Raw genomic sequence first — 24,138 nt, 5'->3', positions numbered from 1 at the left:
ATTTTGTTGATTAAAACTTAAAAATATTATGACAATGGTTTACAAAGTTCGTTTCTAATAAGACAGGATATCATAAGATTAATGTGAAAGTAATGGTTAGTTTTTTACTAAAATAGGAGAAAATTAATAAAACTAAAATAGTTTATCTGGGTTACTTTTAATTGTTCGTTAGTTTGTCTCGTCTTTGCAAATGTCTTTGAACAAAAATAAATTTTGCGCAAGTGAGATAGCGATAGAACTATAGCAATGTTCTTACCTCTAATCCATATCTGTGGTTCTTACCCTCAAAAATATTCCCAAGTTATTTGCAGACTAGTAAAATCAACTACCTACCTTTATCATGTTTGTTTTAAAAAGTAAAATACAATACTGTTGAGGCAAAGCAAATTAGGTCATTTACTTTATGTTGATTGTTATAAATGTTTTGTTTTTGTTGGTGCGAATAAAGTTTTTTTTCTATAACGTTGCAAAAAGGCGCAAGCCACAACAAAAAAGGGCTTGAAAATAGCGGGCGGTTAGAGGGTGCCGATTTTGTCCCTGCAGGGAATAAATCCAGACAACCAAATTCCCATCCCTTTCATCTCCAACCTCCAACATAATTGAACTCTCTTATTTAGAGACAAAGCAAAAATGATTTTATTTGTAGCTGGTTAGATATAGCCACGAAGGTATACAGATAAAATCTTTGCTTGTATTGATCGCCTCAACTCTCGCTTCGCAACCAGTCATTTTCATTTTTTTCTTTGTTTTCTTTCTTTCTTTATATTATTGGTAATTTTAGTCTATAATATAGTAACCCTGATATTAGCTGTCATCTGTCTGCTTGACAGTTGGAGATGGTGACGAAACGGATGTCTCTCTCGAGGAGTTATCTTTTCTCTTAGATTAATAAAACCTTTTCTATTGATTGATTTTGCCTTGCCATTTAATTCGGGTTCGTCGCCGCTAAAGTCTGCGTGCAGACCAATGCGACGGAGCCTAGTCCTTTAGTTTTTGTAGATACTTGTTATTTTTTGTGTGTGGTGTTGTACAAAAGTGCAAGATGGGGTCGTTATTTAGGAGTGAGGAAATGACATTATGCCAGCTTTTTCTGCAAAGTGAAGCGGCTTATGCGTGCGTGTCTGAACTCGGAGAGCTAGGACTGGTGCAGTTCCGCGATGTAAGTATCTAGTGTTAGTTAAATCCTAACAAAAAGTGATATCTTCAGCCAAAGAAGCTTCAATGTGAAAATCTGTGACCCCGTTTTGTTGGCGATGTCCTATGCCCTCGTTTCAAAGATACTACTTTTTTATTGATAATGCTCGCAATGATTACAAAAAACACGATTTCAGCAGTTGCTCATTGATTGACTAGAATAGCAATTTCTCAGAAATTAGAAAGTTACACAAATTAGTATTCATAGGGCGGACATTTACGCAAGTACGCCCCTAAAAGAAAAGAGGGTGGAACTTCATGTAGCTATTTTAGATATGTAATCTGTTTTATTAACAGTTTTTATTCATTTTTATCATAGTTGTTAAATTAATGTCTTTCTTTATAGACAACATAATCAAATTAAGACATCGGCTACCACACATAGACACAAGGCATATTTTATCACAATAGTAAAAATCAATCTGTCTGTCTGTCCAGTGTTATGTTTATGTCTATTTAATTTAGTAACTGGAAATATCATAATATTTTGACTGTCCAAAACTGTAATTTTCCCTAAACTGTCTGGTACTCAGGCAGGACATGACTCACTAGGGATTTCCTTATACATGTTTCATTCAGTTAAATTAGTTACATTTTAGTTACATACAAACCTTTGAGCAATCTAGAGACAAATGTACATTGCAATTAAAAAGCAATTAACAATGCACAAAATCAGAAATTAGTCTTACTTTTACTATTAATTTAATTTTATACCATTACTGCATGTATGAAATCAATAACGATCTAAATATTGTTTTGTATTTTAAATTGTGCAGTACAGTTATGGTAAATGTCATTAACAGGGGATCTTTACAACAAAACTGGCTTAATTTAATGTTCAAAAAATCCACAGTGAGCTTAATTTGTTTCCTTTGCAGTGGTTGTGTCTAGAAAGTTCATTGCAGAATAGAAGTTATTGATCCCTGACTGCATCTGACTCTAGTTGCTACAATAAGAATGTCAGATAGCCATTTTTCACATAATCTAATATCAAGGTTGCTGTAGAAAGGTGATGGATCAATTTATTTAGTTTTCTTCAAGTATTCAAAGACCTAATTTGATTATGGAATTAGTTAATTACATAATAAAACAAGTCATGTGAGTTTTGAGCTGGTCAGACATTGGGTTGGGCAAATCTTTGATTGATATATTTTTAATCAAAGACATGTGATTAAGATTATTTTGGTTTCTGTAATTCCTACCTAATCTTAAATTACTATTTTATCTTATCACTGGATGATAACTAAACTAACCGTAGGAAAATTATTTAACTAAAAAATAGTATACATATTATAAAATCCATATTGCACAAGCAAAATCACTGATGCCTTCTTTATAAGAAGAAATCTTCAAATATTTATAAGGACAATTAAATGTAGGTACATCTGACATAGTGAAAAGTGAGCATTCTAGTTGATAATGATGATAAAACATACGCATTATCCTCATGCCTGATGTTATCTACTAAAGTTAGATAATACTGTATTTGAGATGACTACCAATTTAATCCTAAGTACTCTTTAAATTAGTAGATGTTCCTTATTGTTACAAATCTCTTATGACTGCTGCTTACACCATTGGATCTGTAGAAAAGATTTTACAAACCTCACAGGAAGTTAAATAGAAAATTATTCAGTTTAGTCTCTCAAACCAATTGGTTTGTCCTTTGTCCTTTTTGATCTCAGTTTAACTTTCTCCTGGAACAAACTAGGCCTTCACTTGGCTGAGTTTTTTTTTGGGAATCAAGCTATACTATAGTCAGGGTTCGNTTTTTTACTATTTAGTGTCATAATTTTGTAGCGGTTCATACAACACATATTCCCATCAAATTTCATCACTGTAGTACTTATAGTTTCCGAGTAAATCGGCTGTGACAGACGGACAGACGGACAGACGGACAGACGGACAGACGGACAGACGGACAGACGGACATGACGAAACTATAAGGGTTCCGTTTTTGCCATTTTGGCTACGGAACCCTAAAAATGGGGCATTGTACTTTATTCCAGGATTGTCTAAATATTGATCATAATATTATATTTAGTAAAATTATCAATTTGCTTTTCCAGACCAACTGCTGGTTTCCGCCCTCTTTTCACCTTCGCCTTCTTTTCAGCAACGCGTTGCTGAAAAAAAAACTTTAATAAGGGTATTTTGTTACCTACTATAAAATTCTAAAAACATTAATAACTACCTACCTAAATCTATGAGGAACACTGATGTATAGCTCAAAAAAAGGGAAATTGTGTGCTTTATTACTCACATAAGCCAGATAAACGAAAAATCGTATTTTAACACACACGAAATAAGCCAATTTCGTAATTTTTTTTCTCGAAAACTTGAAGATAGACAACGGGTTTCTTTTAGAAAAATCCTTCGATTTACTTGATAAATCATGTCATGTATTCACCAAAAAATGTCCGCTTCCAAGTGATTTTAAAATACTGTGCGTCTCTTTGGAAGTATGGGGTCTGGAGTTGTCTTGAAGCATTGAGCTAGAGCAATTTACCAGTCTCGGTTGTTTAATGACAAGCTTTTCCATCATGGCTTGTAACTGTTGACAATACAGTTCTGGCGTGATCGTCTGACCAGATTTTAGGAAGCTGTAGTGTATAACTCCTGCACTAGTTCACCAAACACTCACCAGTACCTTCTTTTGAGTCAAATTTCTCTTAGGATAAGATTTCAAATATTTGGCCAGTTCTCCAGGGTGCAACCACTGTGATAAGTATTTCCGATTATCGTACAGGATCCAGTTTCATCACAAGTAACAATACGATTCAAAATTCCCTCGTTAATGTGACGGTTGAGTAATGTAATACAGGACTCAATTCGTGTTTGTTTGTGCACTTCAGTTAATTCATGCGGTACCAATTTTTCGATTCTTTCACTTTTGAAATTTCTTTAAGGTGAATTTCTTCAAATTGTTTTATCAGTTACACTGAAGTCTGCCCCTAACTCTGACGTAGTTTGTGATGGTTCTTGCTCCACGATGACCTTCAATTTCTCGTTATTAGGGCCGGCCTTCGAGTTGTTTCTGCAGCACTGGTGCCACGGTGGAACTCATATTCGTAAATATAAGCGATATTTTAAGGTTTCTATTTTCCGAATGTGATAGATTAAAAAAAATGGCGTGAAAACAAATGAACTACTAAATTTAAAACACAAATATACATTAGTCTAATTTTGAAATAAATCTGAATTTGTCATTCCAAACCAGACGCCTGATATTTATGATCAAAGTGGGTGGTAGTTTGACAAAACGCTAATAATTATGTAAGGATCTAATATTAGAATACAGCACGCAGATTTCTCAGTCAGTCTCATTTTGTATATCATACTCATTTACGACAGGATCTGATAAAAGTTTGAAATATTGAGCAATTAAATCATCAGAGTTTGTATTTAATGTTTCTTGAAAACTCTTAATTTGAATTACATGCCATACTTAAGAAATGCATAACAGAATTAAAGCGATACGTGTTTTTATATCCTCTTTATTTTAAAGGGTTCTTTCTACCCTTTGCCGACGAGCCATAGATTTCCGTTTTTTTTTTGTTTTTATTTCGGTTAATGATTGAGTAACCCTTGCTTCTATCTCAACAAAAATTGAGGAAGTTTTAGTTAAAATATGTTAAAACATTGCGGTGAAGTAAAAAAAATTGTTAAACCTGAGATAAAAATGTGTTATGGTTATACACAGGTTTCAATACTTGTATAAAAACTGCTAGGTCATCGTAACACACATTTTGGTTGTTAATAAAAGCATGCGTCATATAGTGCCTGAGGCCATCATTCATTGCAGGCAGGTATTCGATACCCCCTAACAATTGGTAACATTTATTTTTCAACGAGATAATTTTGGGTACTTCTTTCAAAAAACTTTTTCAATGCCATTCGGATCATTCAATATAATTTTCTTTATGTCATGCTATATGGTATGATAAACAATGTACAAAGGCGGAATTTGAAAATAAGGATGTAGCTTTATAAGTTGTAACCTGTATTACACACAGCGGACCCAAAGGAATAGCAAGTAAAAATCAATTTTATTTCCTACTAGCGGCCGCCCGCGACTTCGTACGCGTGGACCCCGTTTAACCCCCTTAGCTATGTTTCAGTAGTGTCGGCTTCACCCCGCCAATTTTCGACGAAAATATTGATTCAGAGGCACCGATTAATTTTATTTGACTTTAAAGACTGATAATTTCATTTTTTTCTCCGATATTTGACATTTAAGTGAATGCTTCCTTTTTCGAGAGAGTGCAGCTTCTTTAATCTGTATATCATTATTACTCATCAAGATCATTCGTAGCCAGTGCAATTTCAGTCTCCAGGAGAGCAGCTCCGAAAAACGTAATCCGTAGTATATAATGTTGCCATCCTATAATAGTTATAGTCTTATAGTCCTATCAGCCCAAGATTTTGAGTTGAAATTCGTATGTGTTAGAGTTACCGGTTTGAAGTGAAACTTTCAGGGTATAATTATGATTATATTAGCATGTGTTTTTAAATTCAATTATTTGTCTACCTTTTGTTCTTTACAAAGGCCATCGAGCCACAATTACTAGATTAAAAGGATTTATTAAGTGATGTAAAATTATATATCTTTTTAAGATTAATATGTTTATTTTAGTTCTTTTTCAAAATTCGGAAAGAGGAATTTCATCTTCTAAACTGATGTCTGACGACAAACTATTGTCTGCGTTGTCTCCATGATTTATTACAAAATCTGCATCTGCTTCTCCGTCATCTTCGAACTCCGAATTGTCCAGAGTACCATCGTCCATAATGGCTTGGATTTCATCATCCCGCAAACCTGTAAACTGTACCTTGCATAAAGGTGCTCAATGCAATCCTTAACCTCTGGCTAACAATACTGGGTTAGAATAGTGCTACATAAGTGTAGGTGCACTTAAGACTACACCGACTAGACACAAAAACTTAGTAGTGTAAAGAGTATTTTTTAGTGAATGATAAGTTGCATTTTTTTTTATTTATTTATTTCATAAACCAACATAACACAAAGCCACAAACTAAAAACATTAAGATATTTTTAGTACTAGCTTCGACCCAACCGACTTCACAAAGTACATTTATTTCAAACCAAGATTTCGCAGAATTTCAGGTCTAAAAATGCAAACTAATTATCTCTATTTAACAAATACCTATTCATTAGAAACTTTTTGCATAAAAACATACTCGACAGTCACGGTTTATCATAAAAAAAATGCGATTTACTTACCACGTGTTCGTGAGCCGTCCAAACCGCGGGCCATTTTTCAAAAATTGCCGTCTGTCATTTGTGACATCCAATGGTAGCATACCAGAAATTTAATTAAATTATTTCTTTAACCCGCAAAATTTCAAAAATCTAGACAGAGTTTAATAATATTATGACCATCTGAATGGCGCATGAGCGATATATTGAAAGTTATAGTTGAAAAAAGTTCTGGGCTGTAGTCGCCATGTTTATTTTGGTTTATCAAAAGGCGCGTGGGCGCTACGAGGATAAATAATTCATCGATTCGATAGTTCTGTAATTTTGTTTTGAATAGAAATCGTTTTAAAGATCTGAAGTAGCTTTCAATTCCTGACGATGGTAGAGTGGTATTATTAGACCATAATTTGACCATAATGGAAGATTTGGAAAAATTCTTCTGATTTCAGTTGAAAATCTGTCATCTATCTGTGGCTCTTGTTTCTTGTGTTGACATTCAATACTTTTCATGATCCGAGGTGGCTCCTCAATTCAGATGGTAGATTTTCTATCTCTGGTCAACGTGTATTTACCTTTAATTACAAGAAGTTTTTTTTTAATTTGTATTCAAAGAAAAAAAATTAAAGGGTTTCCATTATGATATTATTTACGTTTCAATCAATGATTAGCGCCTATTACTTCTTTAAATAATGCTTTGGTTCAAGAGTGCCGCGACGAGGAGACGTTAAAGGCCCGTAAGGTGTGGAGCCGTTGGAGCAAGTGGGGCTCGTGTTCTGTGACGTGCGGGTCTGGGGCAATAGCGCGGGCGCGCGTCTGCCTGGCGGGCCGCTGCGCGCCTGGCGAGCGCGAGGAACAGCACCGGCCGTGCACGCGCGCTCCCTGTACCTCAAGCGACATTGTGGTCGATGACTTACGCGACTTGGACTAACTATTGGGTTATTAATTATTATCATTACCAATATAATGTGACTTTCACACAGGTACTCTATTTCTTTAATTTTTAGCCTACGTGTCGTGCAGGAGTTGTCTAGTTAGTAAGTAATTAGTTTATGGGAAAAAATTGTATTGAACTTGGCTCCCTTTTTAGTCCGTAGTGCTGACAAGGAACCCTTATAGTTTCAATATGTCTGTCTGTCATTCCGAGGTTTTGCTTGGAAACTATTGGCACTAGAGAGCTGTAATTTTGTGGAGGTAAATATGTATATTAATCACGCCGACAAAACGGTAAAATAGAATCATTGAGGCCTATAAGTTTTGTTTAAACACAGCTCCTCTATTGCTCCAATGTCTCCTCTATTCCTCAATGCTCCGAATGCAGGCACGGCATCTGCGTCGAATCTCACGCGTTGTTGTATTTAACCTCATTTCTCATCTCATTTTCGCAAAGGCAGAATTGATCCTCTCGACTTTCTGTCGGTACTTCATAGACCAATTCTTTGGCACGTCCCCACACAAAAAAGTCGAGAGGCGTTAAGTCTGGGGATCGTGCTGGCCATGAAATTGGACCAAGTCTGCCAATCCAAGCGTTGGGGAATACATGATCTAAATATTCCCTCACTGTGTGGCGATAGTGTGTCGGACAACCATCATTCTGAAAAATGATGTGTTGGTCATCTTCAAGCTGCACGTTGCTTAAGAGGTCTGGGAGATCATTTATTAGAAAATCTAAGCAATTATCCCCGTTGAGGTGGTCCAATCAAATGTCTTCCAAAAACCCCTGCCCAAACATTTACGGAAAACCTTATTTGGTAAGACCTTGCCCTGGTTACTTGGGGGTTTTCATCCTTTGGTGCCCAGTGATGTAGATTATGCTGTTTGAATATGCCCTCACGAGTAAATTTGGATTCATCCGTCCACAAAATGTTTTTTTTTTAAATTGGCATCTTCCACATCATTATGTAGAAAGAAGCGACAGAACTGCAGACGTCGGTCATTATCGCCTTCTACAAGATCTGAAACCAAGAAAAAAGGACCATTTGAAACGCAGTATGCACTTACCCTCTCATCTGGCAGATGTTCGCGCGCGCCTACTTACAAAATACACTTGCTTTAAATACAGGTGTTTTTAATTTCCTAATGCATTTTTACATAACTCCATACATTGATTAACATGTCAATAAAAGATTTGTCTTTACCATAAACCGGAGTGTAGTGGAATGGAATTTGAATGGATGTCTTCCATCAGCGTTGACTACTGCCCACACCTTCCACATGGAAAGGCCTAGTTCTCCAGCCACTTTTCTCACACTAATGGTAGGATCGTCTCAAATGCTTAGAGAATTTGTTCATCAACAGTAACAGGCACTTGTCTCGTACTGAGTCTTGGTTCTCGATAAGTAATTTGCCGTCTCTCGTAATCGTCGGAAGGTATTTGAAAACGTACTTTGAGCTGCACGTGTGTTTCCATCGGCTAGGCCATACGCAAACAATGTCTGTCGCAAACAGAAACAAAGAAATAAATCATGATAAATCGGTTAAATGTCAGTCCTCCAATGACAGTCAAATATTTTTTATAAATTTAAAGGAACATAACAAAAAATACTTATTAAGGAGTCTAATCGAAAAGAGAACGATGTTGGAAGAAACTGCAGATTTTTTTTATATGGATTATTCCTAAAATCAAGTGGCAGTGGGCGGGGCACATAGCTCGTAGAGACGATTGCCGTTGGGGCAGGAAAGTTCTCGAGTGGCGACCACGGGCTGGAAGACGTAGCGTGGGCAGGCCTCCTACTAGGTGGACCGACGATCTGGTAAAGGTCGCGGGAAGAGCCTGGATGCGGGCAGCGCAGGACCGTTCATTGTGGAAAACCTTGGGGGAGGCCTTTGTCCAGCAGTGGACGTCATTTGACTGAAACGAATGGATTATTCCATTTTCATCCCTAAACTTTGTTTTTGACGAATTCCCACACCAAATTACTACATATGATATTCCATTGGAAAGAGGAAAAGCTAGAGATATTTTTAAGATTACTGGCAATCCAAAAATACCTTTATTTATTTTTTTAATTCAATTTAAAGTTGAGTTTTATGTCGATTTTTTTACTTTTAACTTTGGCGGCTCATAACTAGTTATCCAATCATTATTAGAAGCTGAAATTACTTTTATTGTACTAAAGACATATTCGTTATTAATATGAAATAAAAAAAATCGTTGAAAACACACGGGAAAATATTTTGTATCAGTTTTTAGGTCAAATTTCGGAAAAATTTCAGAAAAAAGAAAAACATCAATTAGGGTCAAATGGACGAACTTGTATTCTTAAAATGACCTTACCTATACACCCGCGAAGTTTGTCTAACCTTCCGCCAAACACCCTGTATATTTGTACCCGGATAAAATTTTCTTCAGTGGCAATCTTGCCAAACCTGCGCACCTTGCCACGTGTCGTCTTTGTACACTTGATTTCAATCCTAATGACTTAGCTTTTTTGAAAAGACTTACAATAATGGTAAAAGCAACCTTTTATTATGGTTTTTGGAAACACTTTCAATTGCTTTCATAGCACTCTTTTCATAGTCAAGCGTGATTTTCTTTGGCTTCCAGTTACGAAATGGACTTTTTATTAGTTCTAGCAAGATTTCATATGTCCTCTCTTTTTTATTATGAAGAAAAGAGAAGAATAAAGGAATTATTTGTTTTGTAAGTTTGTTGTACCCGTGTATAGAATAAATCTGCTGGAATAGTGCTGGACAGGATCGAAAAGTACCATCCATAAAGAAATGGTTAATTTTTTTTATACAAAGTTTTCCTCTTTATAATATAAGTTTAGATGACTGGCTCGTTTGAACAGTGGTTAGTGAGCCTGGCCACGGTTCCAAGTTGTATTGTGTTGTTCGATCCCCACCTGGGGCAAACATTCGTATTATTATGATGTTGTGTTTGTTCTATATTTGAATGTGAATATAATAATAATAAATAAAATATATTATGTACTAAAGTATTTTTTTATGTTCTTTTATTGCTCAATACATTTAAACAAATTGTGGTGAGACAACATCCAGTGAGTAATGGAAATACCCGTGTTTATTTCTAAATATGTATGTAGAATGTAGGTATATTAATTAGTCTCAGACACCCATACAAGCTTTGCTCAATTCATCCATTAATATGTGCACTTTATCCAAGACTCGCTGTATTTTGTTATTATTAGAAATGACAAAAATCCTTCAGTACATTCCATTTTTTCTATGAAAAAATGTGTACTGGCTCCAGCGTTCATGCCAAGATTCCAATGCATATTGTGTTCTTGGAACAAAGTGTGTGATCGGAAACTGTCCACATAACGCTGGTGGAAATAATGGTCGATTTCTTTTTACTATCACGGTTTCCTGCGTTTCAAGTGATCCATTGACATAATATTTGTTAAAACACGTTTGTACGATCCCTGCTGTATTTTGTGTGATCTCGGAGGATTTTGAAGGGCTTCCGGTATTTTATTATGATCAAGGATTTCTTCTTCTATACCCAGAAAATTATATGTTCATTTGTTCATTATATGTTCATTTGTCTTATAAAATCGTGCTTTCATTGTTTTGGTGAATTTGCTGGTTTACGAGGGCGGCACTGAAAATTTCGGGAATCAAGGAAGTGAAACAACATTACTATTTAAAAATGTATTTATTGCTTTTTAAAGTATTCTCCGCGAACTTTGACACATTTTTCCATACACGAAACCAATCATTGAAGCAACCATTGCATTCGGAAGTTTGGGTCTCCAAAATGGCCGTTTTGTAGGCTTCCACAGCTTCTTCAGGTGATTAAAATCTCTGACCACGCAATTTATTCTTTATTTTAGGGAAAGTATAGAAATCATTAGGGCTTAGGTCGGGGCTGTACGGCGGATGGACTAATAATTCTATGTTTTCTTGCTCTAAAAACTCTTTTGTTCAGTGCGCGGTGTGAGAACTCGCATTGTCGTGATGGAGGATGATGCGGCGGTTGCAGTTCTCTTTACGGAGTTCAGAAACGACCTGTGGCAAACAAATGCTAGCATACTAATCTGCATTAACCGTTCTTTGTCCCCCAAGAGGAATAGTCGCAACATGGCCGGTTTTGGAGACAAACGTGGCCACCATTTTTTTTGCAACACTCCGTGAACGAACAATTTTTGTTGGCTTTAATTCATTTTCGAACACCCAAACTCGTGACTGGTTTTTTGTTTCGGGTTCGTACGCGTATATCCATGATTCGTCACCTGATACGATGTTGTATACAGCATTTGAGGATCCTGCATGTAATCTCCCGAGAGTTCTGACGCACCAAGTAACGCGAGCCGCTTTTTGCTCTTCACAGAGCGAATGCGGTATCCATCGGGAAAACAACTTTTTTACACCTAATTGTTCATGCAAGATTATTTGTATTTGACTCATGCCAATGTCTAAAGTTGCCTGAATTTCGCGGTATATCACATGTCGATCTTCTTCAATCAGCTTACGCACAGCATCAACGTTTTCTTAGGTGACTGCAGTTTTTGGACGACCTTGACGGGGATCATCACTGAGCTTGACACGTCCACGTTGAAATTCAGGAAACCAGCGATAAATTGTGGTTTTGGATGGGGCTTCATTACCAAATGCAGAAATCATCCGGTCAACACACTGTTTTTGTGTTAAACCACTTCAAAAGTCATAATAAATCATCGCTCTTGAATTTTCTCGAGTCAATTCCATTTTCTCAACGACTAAACAAGTTTGACAAGACCTTGTGATACGACCGAGAATCTTTTTTTAAATAAATAAATGGTATACGATTTTTAAAACCCTGGAGTTTGCAATTAAATAGATTTTAATATGACTGGAATAGTGGAAATATTCCATTCCCGATACTTTTAGTGCAGCCCTCGTAGCCCTGAATAGCTGTGTGGATTTTTACCAGAATTTTCACTATGATGCATTTTCACGTATATGTGCATAGCACTTAGTTCTAGTCTCCTGATGTTCATTAATGTCGGTCCGTTTATATTGATAATATAAATTCTGCTAGTAAACGTGCATAATGTAATTTACATTAACTAAAGTATTGTAAAATTACCCGTATACTGAAGGTCCAACTGATTCTCGTTCTGTTATTAGTTTGCGTTTGCCCAATATCTGGAAGTTGGTAATTATCGTAAATTTTGGTGACATCACTCGCACACTCGTAACATACGTTGAATGACGATGACATATTACGTTTACCTTTAAAGCCACGTTAGTTACATCATTATGTTATGAAAATCTTAGTAGTACAATCGATTATTTATTTCAACAAAACAATTTATGCCGTTAATCATAGAATTTCTGGCAGTCCGTGAAAGAACCAGCGTTGCATCGCTAGTCACTTTTGTAGAAATGATCCTCGAGGTTTGTTTAGTTCTGCGAATAATACTGAATGAAAACCAGCACTTTTCTTTGGAAGAAATTATCGTGTCGCCGTGCAAAGGTAAACATTTTTTTTCTCGGAATAAAACCGTTGTTTCCTTCATACTTAAAGACTTATGTGAAGGCTGCTATATTGTCATTTGGTGTTCAAGCGCGCTCTGACTGAGACAAACTTAAAAATGCATTGTATAATGGCAATAATAGTTTCAAGTTTGATAATCAAAGTAATTTCAAGTGAAAGTGAGTTATTCCATATTGTTAAGCATTCATCAATTCATAACAAAACTTTGTAAATTAACGACAAACAAACTCATAAATACTTTTTTTCTATAGCGACTAAGGACCCGGCCAGTTCTAAAGATGTTCAACCTCCAGCAGGATCGGCAAAAGACGTTTCTAAATTAGACTCTGTTGGGTCCAATCCAATTTTAAATTCGCTGTGGGTTTATCAACCGGAAGCACATGTAAGTTTTAAATATATTTAAAGATGATACGTAAATTGTAGGCAAGTGTCTTTGTATTGTTTTGTTTATGGGCTGTGAGGAGGGATAGGAAGTGAGGAGTAAAAATATGATTTTTTGATAAGAAGGGAGCTACCTCCGTAGTCCCTGTCATCCCTGACACAGGCAAAACCCGGGACCCTAAAGTGGGATCCAGGCTGTTTTTGAAAGATTATAACGATAGGATCTGAGCTCTGTATAATACCGCATATGGTGCGAGTTAATAAATTTTGGGAGTAAGAAAGTAATTAAAATAAGATTAGAATTAAAAATATATTTGGGTATATCAACATTATTAAAATCTAGCCCTATGTAGATTTGTTTTACCATAAAATTCGTATGTATGTTCTATCATAAGTTACGTCATGTCTTCGATGGAAAGATATTTACGTACCTTCTCAATAATAATAATTTTGTTGGTATTATTTTATATCTCTTCATCATAAAAATGCTTTGAAAATAAAAGACCGATTCGTAGATCCGTTTATATTTTACGGAGATTGTGATTAACTGAATATGATTAATAATTTTCAATTATGTAATCACAACTTATTATAAGTAACCGCATTATTTACTAAACATGTGAATATAAAATTATATTCATTATTACTTTTTGCAGTTGTTATTAGTAAATTTATATCGGTAAAAGTCATAAAATTGTACAAGTACTTATCTAAAAGAAACTTACATGCAAAATAAATTTTATTCTTTGTTTTTGCTAAAAGCAGACAAGAACATGGCAAAATGTAGGTATCAATATTTTGGCTTTCCGAGGCGATATTAATTTCTTTCCTATTGGCATCGTCGTTAGAAGTTTCTTTAGAATCTTCCTGGTTTAAGGTAATAATCTTAGAGTCACTTTGTGATTCAGGTTTAATTTGTTCATAATGCGTACCAACCAGGTGCACGTCCGATGTGTGGTGCGAAAAGTCAGATACATCGACAACAATAATGGTAATCTTACCAATCGATCAACGTGGAAAGCATTAGGAGAGGCCTATGTTCAGCAGTGGACGTCCTATGGCTGAAATGATGATAATGATGATGATGATGAATGGCATCTTATGGGTCTTGAAGATTGTCTAAATCTTCTTCACTAGTAATATGTGAAAGAAATGTTAACAGCAAGCAATTATTCTTTGGTTTTGTTGAAATCAAACAAGAACATCATAAAATGTAGGTATCAATATTTTCCCCTATTCCACCTATCCCACCTGGCCATCCCGCCAGGGTGGGAGGAGTGGAAAAAAAATACACTCTTCCCATCCCACCCAGGTGGGATTAGAGGAACATTTCAATTCCCCCCGTTCCACCCATCCCACCCGGCTATCCCCATGTCAAGATCCCAGTATGTCAAATACCTAGAAAGTAAAACTCCCAGAATGTCAAATTTCCAGAATATAAAACCATGGACGGTGTAAACTCTCACAATGTCAAACTCACACAATGTCAAGTTCCCAGAAAGTCAAGTTCCCAAAATGTCAACATATGTATTTCCAAAATGAAGTTATCACATTTGCTAGGCATATTAGGTTTTGTTCGATACCAGTTTACGCTGTTATACGACATTAGTACGTCATACCCCCGTTCCACCCAACCCACCTGGCTATATAGTCAGGAACAGCGGGGCCACCGGAGACTGGGAGCCTGGTCGCTGTTGTGTTCCTCATTGGGGGATCATTGCCGATACTCGCCACGCTTGGCAGGCGGGTTGGCGAGCGCAATTTTTTATAAGTTTCGCACGCATGTGTACTAAGATTAAACTCATGAATGTGATTATTTTTTTACTTTTACTTTAACTTTTGGTATTCTATTAATAATGATAGATTTTTTAGTCTTCTTCTGCTGCCTCGCCTTATCCCGTTATGCGGGTCCGGATTTTTTATTTGTGGAGTCCCAATACTTTCATGTCATTTTGTACATTCGTCATCCAGGTTCATGCTCTCTTTTGTGGCGATGGAAAGGCACTTTTAAATCACGATAGCCAATTTATTACTAACTTCAAATAATCACACTTACCGTAACATAAATAGAATCTTCAAAAAATAAATAAAAGTATACAATTTGTAAAAAAGATTTCTTCCACTTATTGGTACATGCTTCGTTTTATAGTGGTCAAAAACTGTTTTTTTTTTTACATTTATTAACATTTTACAGCAATCTCACGTACCTGGTGACGCTGGGACAAGGCGAGTAGTAATGAAACCAGCTCATTCTTTGACGAGATTGGCTAAAACATTGACACTGGGATTTGATCCCTATTTCAGTAAGGTACGAGTACATATATTTTATTGCTATAAACATGTTTAACTAGGCTCATTAAAATATATTTATACGTGTAAATGGATAGTTAACAGTGTGGCCATGTGTACATATCCATGTCGCAGTCGGATTGTATAATCCGCCGTTTTACATCACAGCTAAGCATTTTCCATTACAGCTTTGTTTTGTAAAACGGCAATTCAACGTTTACCCGATAGATTTCTTACGATATTCCTTAGTGATTAAGTAAGAATTATTATCTTCGTTACTGTACACTAATTAATATATTTAGCTAGAGTATTTTTTTTTACTTTATTATAAATCACAAGGGACAGCCATCAAAAACAAGTACCTAACTTAAAACAAATAAACTTTTCTAAACATTTTAAGAAATAATTTGATATTTGGCTTAAGTCTTTGAATATAATTTAAATAATCACAAGGGACAGCCATCTCAAAACAAAAGGTAACTCAAAACAAATAGGTACATAAAGTTTTAGTATTTTTTCTGGGTTATTTTTCTTTAATACTAAATAATCTTTACCGTTGCTGTGGCCAGTCATAATGTCATATTTTTACATCAATAATATTATAGGATACCGCTGAAGATCAGAATTCATAGCCACTTTAGCTGTTTTGATGTGGGTTATAACCTCTAAAACTCGGTCCCTTCTCCACGGTTTTTCTACAATGTAGAACACATAGACACAAAAGATAAGGAGACATGTAAAGTGCCCCATAAGGGCTACCTTTTCTTTTTTTATTATTTTCTATAATAATATTTTGACGTTCATAAGTGCCACTTGTGGTCTAAACTGAATAAATGCTTTTGATTTTGATTTTTTTTTGATTGAGAAGAATAGAAATTCTTTAATTGCACATTAATATTGGTTTTAAAGTCACTGTCGACAGACATGTTTATCACGTTTTCTTTATGAAACTCACAAATAACTCCGCAATTTAGCAATACACTTTCTGTATCCAACTCCATTGTTGTTGTTATGTCAGGCAGCGTCACGGTATTGAAAATGGGAACTAAAAACTGTCAAAGCGGCGGGTAATGAATAACAAGCTGTTTTACATTACGGCTAGCCGTATTGTACCTAGAACGTTTGGCTTTGGCGCCGAATACATTCCGGCGGATTTTCATTCAGCCGTATTCAATCCGGCTAAACGGTAAGCCGCCGTATTACAAAACAGAGACAGATAAGGAATCATGTAAAGTGCCCTATAAGGGCTACCTTTTCTTTTTTTTGACGTTCATAAGTGCCACTTGTGGTCTAAACTGAATAAATGATTTTGATTTTAGAGCCGTAACAGAAAATGCCTAGCTGTAATGTAAAACGGCGGATTATACAATCCGACTGCGACATCCATACATGATTGGTGGTTTTCACGAATAAAATATTTGTCCTTTAAGTATTTGTCCCTTTTGTAGCCTCATAATCTCACTGGTGATATGAACATGAAACCCTCTGATTAATTTATTTAATCCTACTAGAAGGTGGGTTTTTTTTGGAACATACGAGTAGTTTCCTTTAATGGCTCGTCTCTATCATCCTTTTTGAGTTGTGTGATAATGACTTGTAACGTTCCTTCCTCTAAAACTATTTTTAAATTCTGGGTGTCCTCAAGTTGTCGTTATAAAATTTAGAAGAACATTCACAATTCATTAATGTGGACACTATTCCAATGTTCTGTCGTAATCGCGAAACAAACGGTTGAAGGATTGTGTATTTCTCTTTTGAAATTGAAAGGATTTCATTTCTAATAATGGCCCGACTATTGGATTAGTCTCAATATTATTTGTTAAAGGGCTTCCAGTAATCTGAGAAACTAGTCCTTTTGAATCTCCAATCTCCATACTGTGGAAGTTCTCTGTAGTCAGAACCCAGTCTTAGAACCCAGATTAGCCCAAAATGTGCCTTCATAGTATGGTGAATGTGCCTTCGCGTTAGAGTGTCTACTTTATACATATTGCTCAAAAGCTGAATTTCTGGTTCGTACACCAGATTTTTCAACTACAGAGTCTGCTGCACCCTGATGTTTTATGTTGACCACACGATAAAAATTGGTATGGCTCCAATCAGTGTTGTACGGAAAATATGAACCGTAGTCTACAGAGTCGAATTCCTCGACAAATCGACGTTATTCTGTATTTTTTAAAATCTGAGGAAAAACACAATAACAAGTTATATTAAGTGAATTAATTGACAAATTATGTTTTACTTAAATTGTTTACATTTCAGGGATATTTTGAACCCTTTGAAAGAAGGCCGAAACCAGTTACACTTGTCGCCTTCCGAAAAAATGGCTTGTTACCTAGAACGAAAACTAATGTAAGTACATTACATACAAGTAAAACCGGATGAACTGAATTTGTAACTAATTTTAATTAAATATACAACGTGTCCCAAAATTCAAGGATAAGCCGGCGCCGCAGGATGGACATAGTCATGACTACTTTAGGAAAAATAACAAAAAAAAAATAACAAAAAAATATATCTTAATTATTTTTTAAGTTACACAATAAATTATGAAACTCTTTGAAAATTGACACCCCTTATGATATTTAAAATTACCACGACCACCATTTTTCAAATATTTCTGTTTTTTTGTTTGTATCGGCAACTTAAGTAGTGCCTTGCAGTTTTTACACAAAAGTTAATCAAAATATGTAATTTCCTTGAAATTTTGAACGATTTTTACTTTCACACCAATTTGACTCGTCGTTTTGTAAAAAAAAAGTATGAATACTACTGCGGCAAGTTTTTTATAAAGTTGACGCAACTAGCCAAGATTCCAAAATGGTATAATACTCTAAGAAAACTAGTCAGAAACAAGGTGGTAATAACGTCCTGTATCCAGCGTTCTGCATGAATGACAGTATACAATTGTCTTTTAAAAAATCTTCGTTGAAGTCACCAAAAAGTAATCTTGACGTATTGTTGCAAAAAACAATTTTGTTTATGAACTCCAGGAAAGTTCTGTTTGTACATCTGGGTGATTTGTATGGTTCTATATTGGCTCACATAAAATTCTAAATCCTATTCTTTGTCTTACTACCGATTTGTGTTCATAATAATCTCTCTTCATAATTTTATTTTTCATACTTTTTTTATTCATACATTTTTATTACTACCATCGGAGCTCATAACAGTTAGTAATCATAATTTTTTTATCATAACAGGAGCTCATAACAGTTAGTAATAATAATGTTACTACCAAGAACCATTTAAATACATAATTTTTATTTTCAGATATTTTTTCTTCATAACATTCATTGATCATATTGTTTTAATTAATAATGTTGTTACTAAGAACATACTTCAACTCATAATGTTGTTGTTCAGAATAATTTACTTTATAACAGACATACTCGTATCTTTAAAAAAATCATATATAATTTAATAGAGTAGATAAGCATGCAGAGCATGCAGCATGAAAGCAAGCATGCAGCATGCATTGGTATCTCCTCGTCTCCGGCGCTGCGGGATGTGCAGCCCTTCCGCCCTTGCGTAACGAGGCTCAGGCACCCACGCTTGCTTCCGCAGCTTCGGCTTTTTGGATCGCCATCGGCGCCTTCGGCGCCTCGGCGACCAGCCTCAGCCGCTCCAGCTCACCCGGGCGCCTGAGCCTCGTTACAGCGGGCGAGGGCTGCCCTCCCTCCGCGCCTCCGGCTTTTAAATTACACTCTAGGGGTAGGGCAGACAAGACTACGTGGAGTCGGTTTTGCAGCGATTCGTTTCTGTCACGTTAGTTTTGTGGCACAAAATATTGCCTGTTTTGGACCATTTCAAATTAATTTAATGTTAAAATACGATTTAATACGAATATAGACATCATGATTTTCAATAATATGGATAAATACACTTATGAGTAATAAATTTATGAAAACAAATATTAGGATACATCACATTTATGAATATTATAGTTATTTATTCGAATGATTATGAGTTTCGATCATTAGTATAGAAAAATATATGAAAACAAATATTAGTAAAAACTAAGTGTATGATTAGTGATATTATGAATATCAATGATTATGTTTTTAAATATGTAGGTTTTAAATTTTTTATGAAGAATGATCATTATGGTATCAAATTGTATGAGAAATATTTTCGGACCTCCAATGATAAGAATTGAAAAGTTATGTAAGAAAATGCGCTACCGATTTGTATAATGCAAATAATCTATGATTATTATATTCAAATGAAACTGCTTCAACGTGACCAAAAGTACTGGACTGTTGGAAGTAACTTCTGGGAGACGTGATGTGTAAGTTGAGATTCCGAAACCAGGATTTGACGCCGCTGGCTTAGGTCCATTGGTTCTAACGATTTCTACAAAACTTGGTAGAGAGAATGAATCCTCATTGCAACTCCAAGTTTCTGATGTAAAATAAACGTCTGATGCTAATATTTGCGAGTCACTGGCTATATCTGGTACCTATGTGTTTTTTCAAAGACTGTACGTTATGGTACATAATCTGTGTGAAATTATGGCGCTCCCTAAGAAATTTAAAAATTGGTACTATTGGTTTCTCGCGTAACTTTGCCATTTCTTTTACAATAGCATCTTTACTAGTTGGAGGGCGGGGTGCTTTGAATGATTCAGTCACTATAAATAGACCTTGCGCTGTAGTCGCACGAGAACAAGCGACATACATCATAGACCTTTGAATAGTAGGTTTTAAATGGACAACAACTCGTTCTAATGTTGTACCCTGACTTTTGTGAATGGTGATGGCTTCAGCTGGAACTAATGGGTATTGACTTTTGCGAACTTGTAAGTGTGATGATTTGTATCTTTTTATTGTGTATGTGACCGGTTCTAACGGAGTCCAATTTCTATGTAATCTACTTTTATATCGACTTAGTGAACTAACAGCGTTATTTCTCTTAATTTTGCCAATAATAGCTTCATTGAAATTCAACCAAATCCGCAACGTTCGTTTTTCACCCGTTTTTTTGTTAATAGCAAAATCAATAGCTGTTAATACTCCAGTAGATCGTTTGTTAGACCATCAGCAGTATCTAGTATATTAATTGTCAACATATATTTTGCCCCTACCTTCAATATGATTTTTTTAGGAAGTCCATATGTTTGTTGAGTTGACAACTTAGAAACAGTTTCTAAGGCTTTCTCCTTCATAGTGACATTTGGTTCTCCTGAGACAGAGTCGATTGCTAATGACAATGCACCTTCACTATCCATAGTCGACAGAACTCTACTGTTATGGTCGTCTACTTCACGGTTGCTAGCATACAAATTGACAGCGCCTCGAGCATCATCTGGTAAAGTAGAAAGACTAAAACAACGACTTCTAAACAGTTCGATATCGTCACTCGTCATGGTTCCACTTGCTAAATTATTTCAAGCCAGAGCAAAGGCAACATCGTCTTTCTGTCGCATTATTTGGTTCAGTTCTGTAAGAAGAAATAGATCACAAATAGGTGTCCCCGAAATTTGCGCAAGAGGATTTCGTGAGCTAGGTTGGAACACCCAGTTGTCACCAACTGGTGGTAATTGTCTAAAGTCACCAACAACAATAACAGATATTCCAGCAAATAAAACTGACGAGTTAAAAATTTGCTGCAACCGACGGTTTATTTGGTGAAAAGTTCTGGATCCAAGCATTGAAATTTCGTCAATAATAATTGTTAAACGTAATTTTGATAGTTTTGTTGCAAGTGTATTGGCAACGCTCGGTGAAAGTTCAGGTAAAATACTTCCTGCTTGTGAAATAGGTAAACCTAATGCACTGTGAACAGTTTGGCCACCTAATCCAAAAGCAGCTTTTCCTGTAAAGGCCGTAAGTAAGATTTTCAAGTCATCTGGGTTAGAACCAGGTTCTCTATTAAAAGTAAGTGTTAATGTTTGAAATAAGGCTCTTATTAAAATACTTTTACCGACTCCAGCTCCACCGCTCACAAACAGATAAATAGGAGAAGACGAATCAGACATTTTGTCAGTGACGTGAAACAATATGTCTTTTTGGTCAGAATTAAGTTTTCGGGTCAAAGTTTAATACTTGATCCTCAGTAAATTGTGCAGGTAAGGCTATATAGTTGCTGTTATCACTGTCTAATTGTGGTCCTGGATTACCACCGGGTATCAAGTCTTCAGTGACATCTCCTATCTGTGTCTCAAATTCAAAATCATTAAAAGGATTTTCATTAAGTCCCCTTCCGGTAAATTCTTCTTTACTTTCTTGAATTAACTCTGAATTTCTTATGGCTATTAATTTTAATGTTTCAAATTGTTTTGGTCCTCCTAATTTATTAAATTGTTCGCTTTCAAGTTTTATTATTATATGTATTATATTTCTTCGTTACGCCAAGGAATATACAGCATAAGCTGTTCTCTATAAAAATTATCTGGATCGTCTAAAAAACTAAAACGTCTGAAGCGAATTATCCTTGAACTTGCTTTTCGTCGTATAAATCCTAGATTGTCTTCTAATGCCCACCAATTACCAATCATTTCATCTATGTCGTTTTGAGAACAGTTACTATTTGGACTACTATTTGGTTGAGTCACTGGTATACGTGACAAAAGTGGACAACGTTTAGAATAAACAAAATAGGCTGCAAAGTAAGCTAAACTAATATCTTATAAGGCAACAGGTCGTTTTGCGTAGTAATCAATGAAACTATTTTGGAAAATGTCAGATGAATCTTCATCCAGTTTGGGTTCGTTGGATTTGTCTTTTCGAGCACTTTAGTGCTAGATGATGTCCAGGGTCCTGATGATGAAGTCAAGCTTGTTTTTATAAAAGTTTTTTTTTTATTACAACTTTATTCTAAACTTTTTAGTTATTTCTCAATCTCATGGCCCAATGTCTCATGCTCGGGAAGACAAGTCCAACGAACCCAAACTAGATGTAATTCCGCCGTTTCGTTTAGAAGTTCCTATGGCCACCTCCAGACTCCATCCAGCTCAATGGTACCATAATACTGCATTATCATCGTACTTACACAAGTATACCCAATTTCAGCTCAATTGGTTGAGGAGAACTGGTTTTAAATTCAGCTGCAAGATTTATCCCACTCTAACTAACAAGCGAAGTGCTTGTAAAAATGGTACGCATATCTTTTTTGCGACTAGGTTGCATAGAGTATTATACCCTTTTAGAATCTTGGATAGTTGCGTCAACTTTATAAAAAAAACTTGCCGCAGTAGTGTTCATACTTTTTTTTACCAAACGATGAGTCAAAGTGGAGTGAAAGTAAAAATCGTTCAAAATTTTAAGGAAATAACATGTTTTGATTAACTTTTGTGTAAAAACTGCAAGGATTTTGGGGGTTTTAAGAGTTGGGATGGACAGCAACACTACTTAGGTTGCCGATACAAACAGAAAAACAGAAATATTTGAAAAATTGTGGTCGCGGTATCGTAAAATATCATAAGGGGCGTAAATTTTCGACGAATTTCATAATTTATTGTGTAACTTAAAAAATAATCGAGATAGATTTTTTTTCTTATTTTTCCTAAAGTAGTCATGACTACGTCCATCCTGCGGCGCCGGCTTATCCTTGAATTTTGGGACACGTTGTATAAATTACTAGCTTTTGCCCGCGGCTTCACCCGCATGAAATTTTGTTTGTCACAGATCGTCATAAATTATAGCCTATATGTTATTCTGGGTTATAGACAATAAGACTGTAAAGTTTCAGCGAAATCCGTTCAGTAGTTTTTGCGTGAAAGAGTAACAAACATCCGGACATCCAAATTTTCGCATTTATAATATTAGTGGGATTTAATTTTAATGAGTTTTGGTTTGGTTATTAAACTGTTTTACTATTATTATTTAAACCTTGCGTTTAATCGTGTAGTCCACCATTTTTTCGGTCTGGGGCAAACATTTTACTGGGGTGCGTAAATAAATATACTGTTAGGCGGTTATCACACTGCGCCGCGTTCCGCCGCGGAGCGCGTGATTTTCATATACAAAATCACGCGCGAGGACGCGTTGTCAGTGTGAAATGCCGCGCGTGTTTTCTATACAACCTGAGGTACTTGCATACAATGATTAAATCTGTCGCCCCGCGCTCCGCGGCGGAGCGCGGCGCAGTGTGATAACCGCCTTAAGGTTACTAATACTAAAATTTTTCGGCGCTATTTGCAAAATACTTCTTCAACATATATTTTTTTACGACAGACGGGAGACGGCAAGTCGGGAGAAGTAGCTGAACTTCAGTCGCCATTCAACGATATCAGCAACTTTTGGGTGGACGATTAATAAATGACCTCGAAACAGCAATCAATAGTTATTAATATAGATTTCCTAAATATGTGTAGTTTAAATTATTACTTTGAACAGGGTATAGATAGTATCACCATGATCTAATGTGCGAGTTAACTATCAGAGGCGCTTGATGTGGTTAATGATTATGTCAATCGCTTTACCCTAGTAAAAAATCGGTTGTGTTTTTGTTTGTCAATGAAGTTATAACTATGTATATTTTCACGCAAGTGCCATAGTCAGTGTTACCACCTTGCAGAAAACTTTTTCACTAGTTTTGGTCTGAAATATCACAAGATTTAGGGATCGTTCAAGAAGCTCTTTAAAAAGCTCATATAAAGGCGATTCCTTGA

General features: G+C 35.8%; 1 protein-coding gene across 1 annotated transcript; it reads left to right on the top strand.

The window, feature by feature from the left end:
* Window positions 1-12,929: 12,929 nt before the first annotated feature.
* Window positions 12,930-23,796, top strand: LOC114359513 (uncharacterized). Its single transcript, XM_028313945.1, has 5 exons — window positions 12,930-13,015; window positions 13,109-13,239; window positions 15,433-15,546; window positions 17,787-17,876; window positions 23,702-23,796. Exons 1-5 carry the CDS (start codon window positions 12,955-12,957, stop codon window positions 23,780-23,782), a joined length of 477 nt encoding a protein of 158 aa, XP_028169746.1. The 5' UTR covers window positions 12,930-12,954; the 3' UTR covers window positions 23,783-23,796.
* The last annotated feature ends 342 nt before the right edge of the window (window positions 23,797-24,138 follow it).

The sequence above is a fragment of the Ostrinia furnacalis genome, unplaced genomic scaffold, assembly GCF_004193835.3.
Source record: "Ostrinia furnacalis isolate ACB-3 unplaced genomic scaffold, ASM419383v2 OfSCF4444, whole genome shotgun sequence".
Lineage (NCBI taxonomy): Eukaryota > Metazoa > Arthropoda > Insecta > Lepidoptera > Crambidae > Ostrinia > Ostrinia furnacalis.
This window is presented reverse-complemented; position numbering and strand designations above follow the sequence as displayed.